This window comes from Pocillopora damicornis, chromosome 7, assembly GCF_964200805.1.
Source record: "Pocillopora damicornis chromosome 7, jaPocDami1.2, whole genome shotgun sequence".
Classification (NCBI taxonomy): Eukaryota; Metazoa; Cnidaria; class Anthozoa; order Scleractinia; family Pocilloporidae; genus Pocillopora; species Pocillopora damicornis.
This window is the reverse complement of record NC_142676.1, coordinates 20808577-20822630: the sequence shown is the minus strand read 5'-3', so window position 1 is coordinate 20822630 and position 14054 is coordinate 20808577. Positions and strand designations below refer to the sequence as shown.

Below are 14054 nucleotides of genomic sequence, written 5' to 3'. Positions count from 1 at the left end.
TCAAAGCTTAGATTTTGTCTTGTTTCAATTTGACACCGGCAATAAGTGTTGGCGCGCCAATCATATATTTTCACCTCTGAAAACAAAAAGTATGGTTGGGAAGGAACGAAAAATATTATATTTTTGGACAATAAACGCTAGTAAGGAAAACTCGCGTCTAGGCTGGTAATAATATTTATGCACGATCAATAAACCTCCTCTTTTTTTTTTAATAAGAGGTTTTTCAAAATGCCATCACAAACCTAGAAGTAAGAACAATGTAGCAACTTCAACGAGCAAAGAAAGCCATGCAAACGAAATGAGTCAAGCTATTGTTTAGAGTCGTTTATTTTGATAAAAGTTTGCGATCTGTTGGGTCAATTTGCATGCTCTGGCTCTCTGAATCTTATAACATCATTCACGATTATTTTGCGCCCTTGATTAAAATGTAAAAAATTATACAACGCATTTCTGTAGGACAATTCGTACCCTAAAATATCATAAGAATGGCGACCTTGGGTAATTGTGAGACACTTGCGTGACCAAGGAAGTCAACTGAGACCTGTTTAATTTTTTTGTGGTTATATAAGTGCAATTTTTAGCTCAGTGTTCCGGGCGTGGGAAGAAGAGGTTGTTGTGTAATAATTAAAACAGGAGTGTCACGATCCTCATGCCCAAAGTCCAATTATAAAATTCAAGCGGGCGGGAGAAATGGTTCTAATCCAATTTCACGCACAAAATCGAAAAAAAAAAACGCGTCACGTGTACATTAAACATTCATTTACGCTTAAAGGATAACCTGGGATCTCCTCACCTTTATGTAAATTCACGCGCCTCGTACAGCGTTTAATTTTGGGCTTAACACGTGCCAGGTATTAACATATTGCCACCCTCCCGATCTCCTTTGTCTGTAAATTGTTTACGAATAGAAAGATCTCGAGACGGCTATTTGTTGTGCGTCGAAGTGGAACTGGGAAAGTCATTTTTTCCTGCTGTTCCGCAGGGAAAAATAACCTCGAAGCAGGAACAAGAACCCACCAAATGCTCGGGGCCTCGGCCTGCGTGTAGTGTTAAGACCTAGATCTAAATACAGGTTGCAGCCCCCCCGAACATCTTTCCGACTTTTCTCTTGGTTACGCTAACATTAATATTCTCTTGAAGTGAATGAAAGTGATCCTCGCAGTAATGTGCATCAGACTTAGGCAGTAGTGAAATTCAGGCCTGTACGGGATTTGAACCCATGACCTCTGCGATACCGGTGCAGCGCTCTACCAATTGAGCTAACAAGCCAACTGGGAGCTGATCATGATGTTGGTTCTAAATAAACCCGTGAAGTGATGAAATAAACGGTTGAGAATATATGAAAGTCATATATTTGAACTGCGGATAAAGACGTGAATGAAAGTGATCCTCGCAGTAATGTTTCATATATTCTCAACCGTTTATTAATATTCTCTGTTATCTTTACATTTCCCATGGTGCTAACAATCAGGAGCTTGAAGATTTTAGATATATGAAAATTCACATATTTGCACTGCGGTGGAAAGATGAAATTAAGAGATCCTCGCAGCTAAGAACACTACTGAAACGAACAGTTGTAAATAGGACCTGAAAAAAGCTTTAGGAGCTTCTTCGATTGGTGATCATTTCCTTTATTCTCGTGATCTTTATAATTATTTATTATTATTATTTATTATTTATAATTATTTTAAGGGTGATATTGAAAGGAGAAATTAGAAGCCAGTCAGTCTAAGGGAATAAAAGATTAATTAATTTGTTTTCTAATCAGCCTCATGAGACTGATTCTTCTGCAAAGAATGGTTTGAAATAATATACTGAATAAAACGGACGGATAAGCTCGAGTTAAACGGACAGATCGCCTTCGAGAGTGATCGAGAGAGAGATCGAGAGAGAGAGAGGGGTTCCCAGTAATGCAGTGTTATACAAAATATAGGGAAGAAATGAAGCTACACTATTGAAATCATCATGCTAGATGGAAAGGAAGCTCTGAACAGGAAATTGCACAACTAAACTGGTATCTAATGTATAGATACCATGGTGTGGTGACCCCCAACATTCCTTAGTTGTTGCTTGACAATTAAGTTCTAGACTATACTCGAGTTATTGGGCTACATTTAGGTCTAAGGGGGGGGGGGGTTTCGCAATTCCCAATGATGCTAAACACGTGTCTTTGAGCAGAGAGTTATAATTCGAGTTTTGTTGTTGTTCGCAAATAAAGAAGATTAACTCTTATCGGTGTTCGTCTATTTTGAACATTGAAATGGGACAGAGAAAAGAAAAGGGGTTCGGCTCTGCTTCAACAACTATCATCCAACAGCTAGCGTTACTGAAATGCTTCAAGATCAAGGTTGAGCGAGCTTAGAATCAAGAAGAACTGACTCGTCTAAAACTTTTATATAAAATGAGCAGTGGACAAATTGATATTGATGTAAGTAACTAATTACAACCCCAATCTGAAGTTAGAACTCGAGGGAGTCATCGTCATAAATATAGGCAAGATATGGCGACAAAGAACATTTATTTTTGTTCCTTTTTCTTAAGGACCACAAGATTATGGAATAATCTACCCCCGGAAACAGTTGAGTCAAACTCCTTGGCTGTTTTTTACTCCAAGCTACTCCCCTATTTAGTTAACAATCACTAGGCATTATTATTTTATATTCTCATAATATATATTATACAGTTATAAAATTACTATCCGAATTTCTTTATTAATTTTTTCTGAGTATTATATATATTTATATCTTTGTATAGTAATAGTTGGTGTGATGTCTTTAAAGATTTTACCAACCTAATAAACGCAGATGTAGATAATATTTGTTCAGAGAGGCTTCCATCGGTATTCCAGAAGAAAAAAAGTAAAAAAAAACGAACAATCAAACAAAAAATACATAATACTGTGAAAAGATAACACCGATAATAGACATGAACAAAAATGTATCCTTCATGTTTCCTTAGCAACCCACAATCCACTGCGAGCCTTTCATTAGAGCCCGCACACCTCACAATCCAGCTGCAGTCTGTGTCGCCGCACGCTTATACTTGCTCGTGTCACGCTTTCTCGCATCAATACTTTCTTCGCTTCCCCTAATTGTACTAACAGTGTTAAGGATTTTCAAAATGCTGAGAAACTTCTTTGGAGGTTTAATCTACAATTTGGCTCTTTTTTTTTGTTCATTTTTCGGCTCTCTGTTTCTCATGGGGCCGACAATTCCGCTGTTATGGCTGCGGCCGCAGTGGTTTCGATGGGCAAATGATCGATTGTGTTCGTTATGGCTGATCTTACCGCCGGTGAGGAATATTGGAAAGCAGTTTTTAAATTACTACAGCTCATGAGCGTTTTTTTTTTATTCAGTTTTTGCTAATCTGAAAAATTTTTTGTCTCTTTTTTTACGAATAACGGATTTGCTGTTTTTTCTTTCGGATCGCAACCCTCCTCAACTTACTTCCACCTTCAACGTCGTGTTTGTGCGTCAAAAGGCCCTTCTGGGTGAGTGTTTCCGCTCAATTACCAGGGTTGATTCAGCTTATAATGGTTTCAGAGAGATATTCCTGTCTAGATATCACTAGAAACAAGTATCATTATTGAATGTCTCATGGTTACATTAAATAATTCATGACAACACGGTTTATTTACATTATTGTTGTGCTTTTGTGAGGGGGTGGCGTCCTTTGCGTTATTTCATGAGATGATCAAGTTACTAAAGAAAACAATGATATTGATAAGCATGTAATAAAAATAGGTAAGATTTCTATCTAACCACATACTTCGCTATGTATACAGTTATTTGATAGCAAAAAAAAAAATTGTGAAATTGGGACGGATTCTGACGAGGTTATGCGGACATCTTTTCATCTAGTGTTGCATCTCTATATGTTAATGTGAGAATTTCAGAAAGTAACGTAAGTCAAGGGTAGTATCATGAGGAGATTGCCCAATTACTTAATTTTTAAAATTCAGGGAATGAGACATCACTTAGTGTCTGTGGGAAAACAAAACTGCAGTACTTAGATTTCCATGCTTGGGTATATTTCCTAACACTGGCTTTTAAAAGACTGAATTTGGACCATTTAGTACATACTGTTATGTCATCAGGAAACAATTGCCAATTGCCAAATGCCACAACATGATGACTTATCAAAACTTGTTACAGTCTAAAACCAAAACTGGCAGAAATAATAATTTGCTCTTTGTTTACTGGTTAGTAAATGCTGTAAAATCAGTCAACACCTTATGAAGATGAACTAAGTACCACTGGAAAGGCGTTTTGGCTTAGGAATTAATAGTACTTCTTGAAGTATGGCAACTATACCCAATTTGACATGAGGCTCTGAAACTTCTTGCAATTTTTTTGGTTCCATGTTTTGTGACCTGAAATTGGATGATCAGATTTTTTTTTAATCATGACATTGATTATTTTATAGAGGGATTATATTATCAGCCCTTCTTTTGCCCTGTTTTTAACTTAACTCACAATGCTTTTTTTGCTTGAGAAAGGTGTGCTTGGTTTTGTTTTACAGCTGCAATACAAAACAAAGTAGTGAACTGTGAAACATGCAAGTTCCAATTTGTACTCTGAATGTTGTAGTCATATTAATGAACTAGTTATTTTCATTTTTTTTTCACGATTTAGTGTTGCTCTAAATAATTTTTTGTAGTTGCTTGGCAGCCAGCTTTGTTAGACAACTGAATTAGTTTCAAACCTGAATATGTTTTGTGATCAGGAAAGGTTAATGTTTCTAGCACTCTTTTTTTGCTCTAAGACATGTTTTTTATTCACTGTCAAAAACAGGTTGAACACAAAATTTTCCCTAACTAATATAACAAGAAAATAAACATTTGGGAATGTGCTGTCCAAGATTCTTGTTAGTTTTCCCAGGATCAATTTATGTCTCCTTGCCACTGATGAAGATATAGTATACCTTCTTTTATGTAAAAGCCAAAAGATCATGGAACTTAAAATGAAAATAAATTTTCCATTAATGGATGTTCTTTGTGATGATATCAACTTACGTATAGCTATACTTGACCTGGTTTGAATTTTAGAAGAAGAAATTTGAGTTAAATCACTGATAATTATTTTCCTCTCTCAATGCACAGAGATGATGTTTGGAGTCAAGATTGTAGTCACTGGGGACAAGCCTCCAAAGAGTGAGAACTCTGTTATCATCATGAACCACAGATGCCGACTTGATTGGATGTTCTTTTGGAGTTTTGTGGCACGATATGGCAAGTTGAAGCACGAGAAGATAATAATGAAACGTGAACTCAAACATATTCCTGGTCCAGGTAAGTATTTTCATCATTTTGCTATAAATTTTGGTTTCAAGATCAACTTTTTTTTTTTTTTAACAAAGTTGCCATTAGGGACCTAAAATTATGAAATGGTTGCATTGAATAGAAATTTGGCTGTCAGTAAAGGAATCTTTATGTACTATTATGTGATTTACCATATAGCTGACATTTCTGCTTGTGAGCAGTATGGCTGGCATTTGTTCTTTAACCCTTCAACTCCCATGATTGACTTAGATAGAATTTCTCTGTACAATATCAATACAATATCAAGCAGACAAGTCATGAGAAGAACAAAAAATCTTATTTATGGGATTATTAGTTGACCCAATACCAAATTCTCCAAACTAACATAATAAGATCTATATGGTAGATAGTAAGGAGACTTACTAATGAGATCTTGGGAGTTGAAGGGTTAAGGTTCAGGTAACATCTTATGATTTATACTTGGGCTATTGACCCTTAAGCTCCCATGGGTGACCAAGACATAATTTCTCCTCACAATATCAATATAATATCAAGCAGAAAGGTCATGAGAATTATAAAAGACATATATCAACTAGGAGATAATTTGTTGATTCAATACCAAATTCTCCAAACTAGCATTATAAGAATTTTATTACAGACAGTAGGGTAAATTATCTTGGGAGAGAAAGTGTAGATTGAAAAGGAAAAAAGAAGTCTGAGAAAAATTCAGCCCTCAACATTTTCTATTCATTATCAAAAAAGTGTATAAACGAGTTTTCAAGCAGACATTTTATTATAATTCTTCTTCGGTTTAGAAAGTACTCTTTAAGCGACAATGTTAATGTTACTTATATCGCTAAGTTGCTGAGTTATATTCAGTAAATTGATTTCAGGAAAGGTGATTATACAGTCAAACAGCTGAGGAGACACTTCATTTTTTTCTAAATTGGTAAATTCTGGTGTATAGTAGAATTGCCAGGTATTGTTTTAAAGAATTTTGTGCTTATTTTCAGGTTGGGCCATGCAGAATGCCCTTTACATTTTCTTGCACCGCCGTTGGGAGAGAGATGAAAGCTACCTTAATTCAGTTCTCAGTTACTTTGTCAATTCATCAGATAGTCTTCAGCTACTCTTGTTTCCTGAGGGTACCAACTTTGAGGAGGCTAGCAAACAGAAGAGTGATTCCTTTGCAAAAAAAAATAATCTTCCCTTTTATGACTATGTTCTACATCCACGTGTACGTGGCTTCACGTACTGTGTTGAGAAACTTCGTCAGGGGAATCTAGATGCTATTCTTGATGTCACCGTTGGTTATTCTGAAAATTACTGTTTTGAAGAAGTTGATCTACTGAAAGGAAATGTACCAAGTGAAATTCATTTTCACATTCAGCGATATACCAATGATGCACTTCCACAAGATACACAAGGTCTGGAAGAATGGTGCTGTAAGCAATGGATGCAGAAAGAGGATAGACTGAAAAAATTTTACACCAAGGAGAAAAATTTTGGCCCTCCTTCTGAAATAGCAAGTGAACAACAGAATGAGATCCAGTTAGCTGTGAGTTATCTGTTTAAAAAAGGGCTCGTCTTCTGGCTTCTGTTCACAATCTGTTCGTCAGTTCTTCTGTACATGTCTGCAGTGGTGAGATGGTATGTTTTAATTATTGGAATTGTATATTTAACACTTTCCTGTTTTGGGGGAACAGATGAAATATTTTTACAGCTGATGCAGAAGTCAAGGGATACCAAGACAAAGTGAGGCGTCTTAAGACATGTATCATGCATCAGATCCTGGTGAGCAGTGGTCAGAGTCATGGTCAATCCTTGGCTGACATGCAAATGGTGCTAGCTCTGGTTGCTGCTATTCAAGTAAAGTTGAATTTCAGACCTGGCAAGTTTGATTTATTTAACATTTCACTCCTAGGTGCTTCATGTCAATTTTCTGCGCTGTATATCATACATTTCTTAGAAGCTTTTGAGCTATGGCTCCCAGAGTATCGTGTGAAATCAAACAGTACTTTTCTTTAGTTGAAATTGCTTTCTTGTTATCACAGGACAAAATTGCAAGAATCTGTAAACGGAAACATGGCAGAAACATGTTAAACCGTTCTGGAAACACGACGGATAACCTGTGTTTCTGTTACTGGTTTCGTGACGTTTTCTTGCGTTTCCGTTGCTGTGTATACAACGGAACTAGACCACTTTTTGTGCATGTTAAACATAACGGAAACATGGAGTTGCATGTTTTCGCCACGTTTCAGAAATACGGAAACATGTGATTTCGTCCTGTGTATGACCTTGAAGATTGAAGGTGCATTGATTTTGTAAAAGGAAATTGCATATTGGTCACTTGTGGATGTGTAATTGTTAACCCTTTAATTCCCAAGATTTGAATGTTAATTCTATCCTCTATGCGACACTTATCCCTGTTAATTGGTTACATGAATTTGGTGTTAGATCAAGGTAACAACTTCTACCCGATGATTTGGGTATTCTCATTACCTGTTTGCTGGATAATGTATGGATATTATAGGGAGAAGTTACATGTTAATCACTTCTGGAAGTTATAGGGTTAAGGGACTGGGTCATGTAAGTTAAGGCAATTTCACCTCATACAAGTTATTGATCAAATTGGCAGAAAGTAGAATATATAACAATAACCAATTAATCAAGGTGACTGCTCAGGAAAAAAGTTATCTAACAAACCTTTTTTTTTAACTTTCCTTAAGTGTTCCTATCCAATGTCTGTTTTGAAAGAGATATAACAGGCCAAACTCACCCCATTTATGCCTGTACTGGCATCTATCATGCACATTATTTTATGTGTTCATGGTAAATTTTGCAGTAGCTGGAAGCGAGGGTTTCTAAAGTAACAATTAAAAAAACTTGATAGATAGAAGGTCTTGAGCGCATGAAAAAATCACACAATCACAAACAACATTGATTCAAAACATTCTTCGAGTCATGGCTTTCAAGCTTACAAAAAGTTTGTGTCGTCAAGTGATGTGCTTCACACAGGATTTTAGCTATGTCTTGTTTTCCCTTCAATTAATTTTTTTTAATTCCTCCAATCTGAAGGGGATAATTTGTACACCAAAATTATGCAATAAAAAATTTAGGTCACCTTGTTCATTTAATAGCTAAAGGACATTGCACCTTTTTACTTTAACCATTGGTTGAAAAACAATACCATGTTCTTGGAATGCGGGCAAGCTTATTTGCCTGATTATGTGATTTTTATGAATATTACAGGATGCACAGTGTAATACTGAGGAATCACCTTAAGCCTGTGATTAAGCTCCCTTGGTCACAGGCTGTTTAGAATGACACAAGAAACTTCAAAAATGCAATAAATTTGCATTGATTGGAAAAAATCTCAAGGAAGGCTGTAGTAGATTACATTCTTTTAAATTCCACATAAGGCTATGGCTTTAGTTCTTTTGAAGTTTATTTTATGTTGAATGATAAAATTTATTTATTTATTTAAAGTGCTTGCAAATTATCTATGTCGATGAAGAAGACTTTGCTTCTAATGAAGGACAAAGCGAGTTGCTAATTCAAAGGAATAAAGGGGGTAACTTTCTAAAGAAACTGTGGTGCTGTGTCAGTGGGAGAGTATAACAAGGTAATTTAGTATTATCAAGTGAGTTGATAACATAAATTTGCCACTATAATAGAGTTTAAAAGCTGATATTTCAAGCATTAGCCCTTCATTAGAGAGATGGAAGGGCTAATGCTTGAAACGTCAGCTTTTAATTCTTTAAAGTGGCCAATTTTACATTATCAACTCAGTTGATGATACTAAATTACCCAAGAGACACTGGCATCATTAAGTTCAAGGCAAACCATTCACTCATTTACTTGACCTTCAAAGTGAGCAGCACTTACATTATGCAGGATGTCTATTTGCATATAATACTTTCGCAAATATTAATTCTCCAAACAAGAATATCAATTATTCTGTCTTGAAGATAAATAATATTTTTGAAGTGACTTTAATTTGTGACTGAAGTTAGTAGACTCAGCTTGATTCAATGGGTAGATCAAGGATAGGGGGTTTTCTTTCGATATAATTTAATTGTGTATCAATGTAACATTTGAGAAACTCAGTAGACCTACTAAAGAGAATGTTGTGGGTGTATGTAGATCATATTTAATACTTGTGACAACAGGACATAGTGCCATGAAATGTAGCAACGTAGACCTGTCATGATAGTGGACATGATAAGTATTTCCTTAGTTATGTGCATGTAAATTAGTTTGCATTTGCCTCACTTTGACTGAAAACTCTGGCTGTTGTTTTCAAACATGAAATTCTTGAAAGAGGTCTGTTGTGGAGCTTTTTCTTGACCAATATATGTGGGTTTTTCTGGCTGCCCTTATTTTCAACAATTTTTCTGTTTTGTTAAATGCTATGATGGTCATGGTGGGGTAGGTGAGGAAGAAGGGACCACATAGCTTAGGCTGCTTATTTATTGGAGAAGTGTATGTCAGGGAACCTTATTTTATCTCAGTCATGTAAATGTATCCATCAAACTTTACATCCAACTGCATTCTGAGTTTCTAACTAGTAACTTGACCTTTCAAAGTGAGGACAGTGTCATGACTTAAAAAGTTATTATCATTGATATTTTACCAAGTGGGAGGTTTGTCTGAAAAAAAATTGTGCTAGAGGTCCTGAGTATGGCTGAGGTTGAAGGCCCTTTATCATATTTAAGACCAAGGGACTCTACTGATAAATAACTTATTGATTTGCTTCTGATGATTTTCTTTCTTTCTGCAACAATTTCAATTTGCTGTTGCTGGAGCAGATAAAATTCTGGACCATGGTCTGTATTGTAAGGAGCTGGACCAGTTATGAGCATGTAGTGAACCAATCAGATTCAAATATTAAGGGTTCTAGCCAGCGGAGATGCATCAGAAAAAATGATTTTCTTTTAATTTTGCTCTCTTTTCAAGGTAGCAAGCATTCTCTCCTTCCATGTAGATTTTCAATTTAAAGGAACTGTTAATAACACAAAGGGGAAACTTCAAGAGTTCAGCTTTCTCAGAATGTTGTTGGGCCATTCTGACGTCATTACTCTTCAAAGAAAAGCCATTTTTCTATTTGAAAAAAGTGATAGATAGTCCTATTAAGTCAGAGTACAGGCACAATCAGCCCTTGTTGACTCAGATGTAAAAAAGAAGTTATGTTATTTAATTTGAAATCATTACATATATAACAAGCTAGCTCTCCAATGATTAAAATTTTTTGCATTATTTTGTACCATCAAGGCACCTGAAACCCACATTTAGGAAAGAACTCTGTAATCAGAATGCAGATTACAAATCATTGTTTAAACTTACTTGCAAGCTAAGTGTTAATGTAATATATCTCGTCCTTTTTTTCATTGATACTAGTACCCCAAGTCAACAGTAATTTTCCACTGTCTGTAGGGAATTATGATTACCTGTATTCTAGTTTAAAAACAAAATGTTCTTGGGAGGCTGAGAGCAGTGTGGACTATGATAGATTAATAGTTGCATGGGTCAGGACTTCTCTCACCCTCAAAACACATAAAAGCAGCAAAACATTTGTGTGTACTTTGTGTTACTTAGTTGATTATGTTAAAATTTATGTATAAAAATCTGAAATTACCTTATTTTAAAAGAAACTATCATGACAATTTGTATATGCTCATTTGTTAAATTTAATTAGTAAGGTATTTCGTTGTACCTAATGGTATCCCCCTCTACGCCCCGTAAGGACATTCATTTGAATGTTTTTCATATGCCATAGCATTGGCAGCAATGCATGTCATCTTTTAGAGGAATTATCAAGTTATTAATGCATTTAATGTTGTCTATTTAAAATAAATAACAACCTGTTATTGTGTATAGTAGTTGATACATTGTGATATTTTACCTATTTTTATTTTAATGCAAGAAAAAATAACAGTTTGTCAGAAAGAGTCTAATTGAAACTAGGCCTTGTTAAAATGCGATGATAGTATTCAGTCATTACCTACATTTTTTTTTAAATTTTAAACAGCAGGAAGGGCATGTAGATTAAATTTTTAGACAAAATTTATTTTTTTGAAGGCTAAGACGAAATTTACTGTCTATATTTTTGTTGATTTAATTTTGCGCCATAAAAATGTTCCTTGAAAAGAAAAAATTAAGTTGGAAATAAACATATATTGGAATTTTGAATTGAGTTGGTTTGGTTATTTGAGATAAAAGATCTGATGTCATCTTCTGCAATACAAGAAATTAGGGCAAAGGTAGCATATTTCTGCAAACCTAAGTTCAATTTTTTTGGCAAACATCCGAATTTGAATTGCTAACCGTCCGCTCTCAGCAAAAGTGTGGGTATTAACTTTGAATGGGAGGTTGTTACAGTTATGAAGATCGTGTGAAAACGGAGTTGATTTTCCGGTTTGCCGTAGCCTTAAGTTCAAACTATCAACCACTCAAAACGTAGCGGCGAAGAAGTTCTTTATCTGTCTATTTATCGACTTATTTAGGTCTATTTATAACTTTTTGGAGCGAGTGAAAGCTGTTGTGTTGGTAAGTGGCTTGCGTTGTTTTCGCGCTTCTTGTTCCCGCCACTCTGTGACAACCGCGTAAACACGCTATCTGATTGGTTAATTTTAAGACTTGGGGCCTTGTGATTGGTTACAATGTGGGCATTGCTGCAGCCGCGAGTGGAGAGAAGGTAATGTGTGAAAGGCGCTGGTGTTTGTCCGAGTTTTACAATCTAATATATGACGTACTCTGCAGAAACTGCACAAGAGCGCAGTTGCAACTTATTGTGAAGTTTATTTTTCCTTGGCTGAGTGCTCATCTCACTTCGTATGCTCATGTTCCTTTGTAACCGTCTCGTTTAGCTGGTGAAGGGAGACTGCAGATTGACGAATGAACATTAATCGTGCCCAGGAATTCGACAGGGAACGGAAAGATAAGTAACATTTGTTGTTTTCCCTTCCATTATATCGTTTGAAGTTGAAGGTTGTAATGTTTGTATGTTGGTCATATCTTAAGCTAAAGAGAACGGAACTGTCAAAAGGAGCCGATGGCCGAACAAAACTCTAGTTTTCCATTTTTCACATCATTTTACATCACTGTGCAGACTGATAATCGCACAATTGTTGAATACCACTAGATAAGCGTGGTGTTTCCATCAGGCTATGTAAACAAGGAAACCATTTTACATTTCTTTTATAAAATAACTAATGCAAGAGGAACGAAAACCGTGTCTACATACGCTCATGTAAAATGGTTTTATGGCCAATCACAGCGCGCGTACTATTTGAATTATTTTAAAAATTTCCATAGCAACCATTTCCCAGTTTCAAATGGAATTAATAGTAACAGGTTTAGATGTGTGAATCGATTTCACGTTGAGAATTTGTTCGAAGGTTTTTTGCGGACTTCGTGGAATACCCGGGACATTGAAATAAAAAAGTTCCAGTCTTAAGGGAATGGGAAACAGAGAAATAAATTCAGTGAGACTGGTTTGACAAGTCGACTAGGCTACCGACTCTATACAACAGACATCCACAAGAAACTGCCACTCTGATGTATAAGGTTTAAAGTCTTGTTCCAGGTTGTCTATCACGACTATTCAAAACTAAGAACTCACAATTCTGCCTCAGAAACTGGGACTTTGAAAAACCTCGTTTTAACACTAAAGGTTATGGTAAAAACACAATAAGATACTAAGGTCCATATATCTGGTCGAAACTTAGCAAAGAATTAAGGGCATCACCAACCCTCGCTATATTTAACACCAGAGTACGAAAAACTGACCTTTCAGACCTCATTGACAACAAGAGCAGTTGCTGCAAATTATGTAAATTGTGAACAGAATCATTTTTTATTACTCCGTAGTATTTATTATTGTACTGTTAACAAGTATTTTAAGCATTTACCTCTTTGTTTTCGTACACTGGTTATTAGCTAATGACTTTAGTTAGGTGTCCCCAATTAGCTAATCTACAACGAAAAACATAGACATATAAACAAAGTTTTCATTCATTCATTCATTTAAGTCGAAATGACCGTAACTTTTAAGGTTGCTAAAAATGGAGGTTGTTACTCAAATGTTTAAGTATTACAAACTTAGGGACAGGGGTTGGTCCGATTTCCAAAGCTATCGAGCGACTTTGTCCACTTCCCCCCTTCCCTCCCCTGGATGGGATGCAAGTCCATCACATGTTATCTTTAGTATTTTGTCGGCTCTTCCTATAAGAGTGCCGATACACTTTTATTCTCCAAGTTAGACACAGGCAATGTGAAAGTAACTGTCTGGCCACAGGACACACAACCCTGTAACTTTGCCAGGGCTCTAACCAAAGCTACTTGGTCAGCACAGTCCAAGAAGCTTCTCTCTCCTCGCCAATTTCATCGTACGTGTCGAGAATTTAGAAAATTATTATAATGATGATGGTAATAAAAACAATAATGATAATAATAATAATAATGATGCAATGGCAATGGTAACAATAATAACAATACTAATCACAATGATAGTGATAATGATGTTGATGTTGATGATGATGATATCAATAGCTATAATAGGGTGGTAACGCGAACTCGCGGGGAAAGAGGGGGCACAGGCAAGGCTGAGGTGTCAAACGTCTCTCATGCGCCTTGCTCATGGTGTCTTCACGCCGCTGGTACTCAATTTTGTTAGTTCTTTCAACTCGCACGGTGGACTCAACTGGGAAAGAAGGGCTGATCTTGGTCAACGATACGAAGTCCAGCGCCATAAGGTCAGTTTTTCTTCAATTATCCATAAGCGCTACTCTTT

At 36.0% G+C, this 14054-nt stretch overlaps 1 protein-coding gene across 3 annotated transcripts in view; it reads left to right on the top strand.

Annotated features, from left to right (window-relative positions):
• LOC113677554 (lysocardiolipin acyltransferase 1) overlaps window positions 1-11452 on the top strand; it is a 12657-nt gene extending 1205 nt beyond the window's left edge. The window contains exons 1-3 of one of the 3 annotated variants that reach the window (XM_089211238.1): window positions 3022-3291; window positions 5102-5290; window positions 6274-11452. In XM_089211238.1, coding sequence (XP_089067364.1) covers window positions 3273-3291; window positions 5102-5290; window positions 6274-7019 — 954 coding nt within the window. In that variant the 5' untranslated portion in view covers window positions 3022-3272 and the 3' untranslated portion in view covers window positions 7020-11452. Of the gene's footprint in view, window positions 1-3021; window positions 3491-5101; window positions 5291-6273 lie in introns of those variants that run through there. The other 2 variants (XM_089211239.1, XM_089211240.1) reach the window with 2 other exon arrangements.
• The last annotated feature ends 2602 nt before the right edge of the window (window positions 11453-14054 follow it).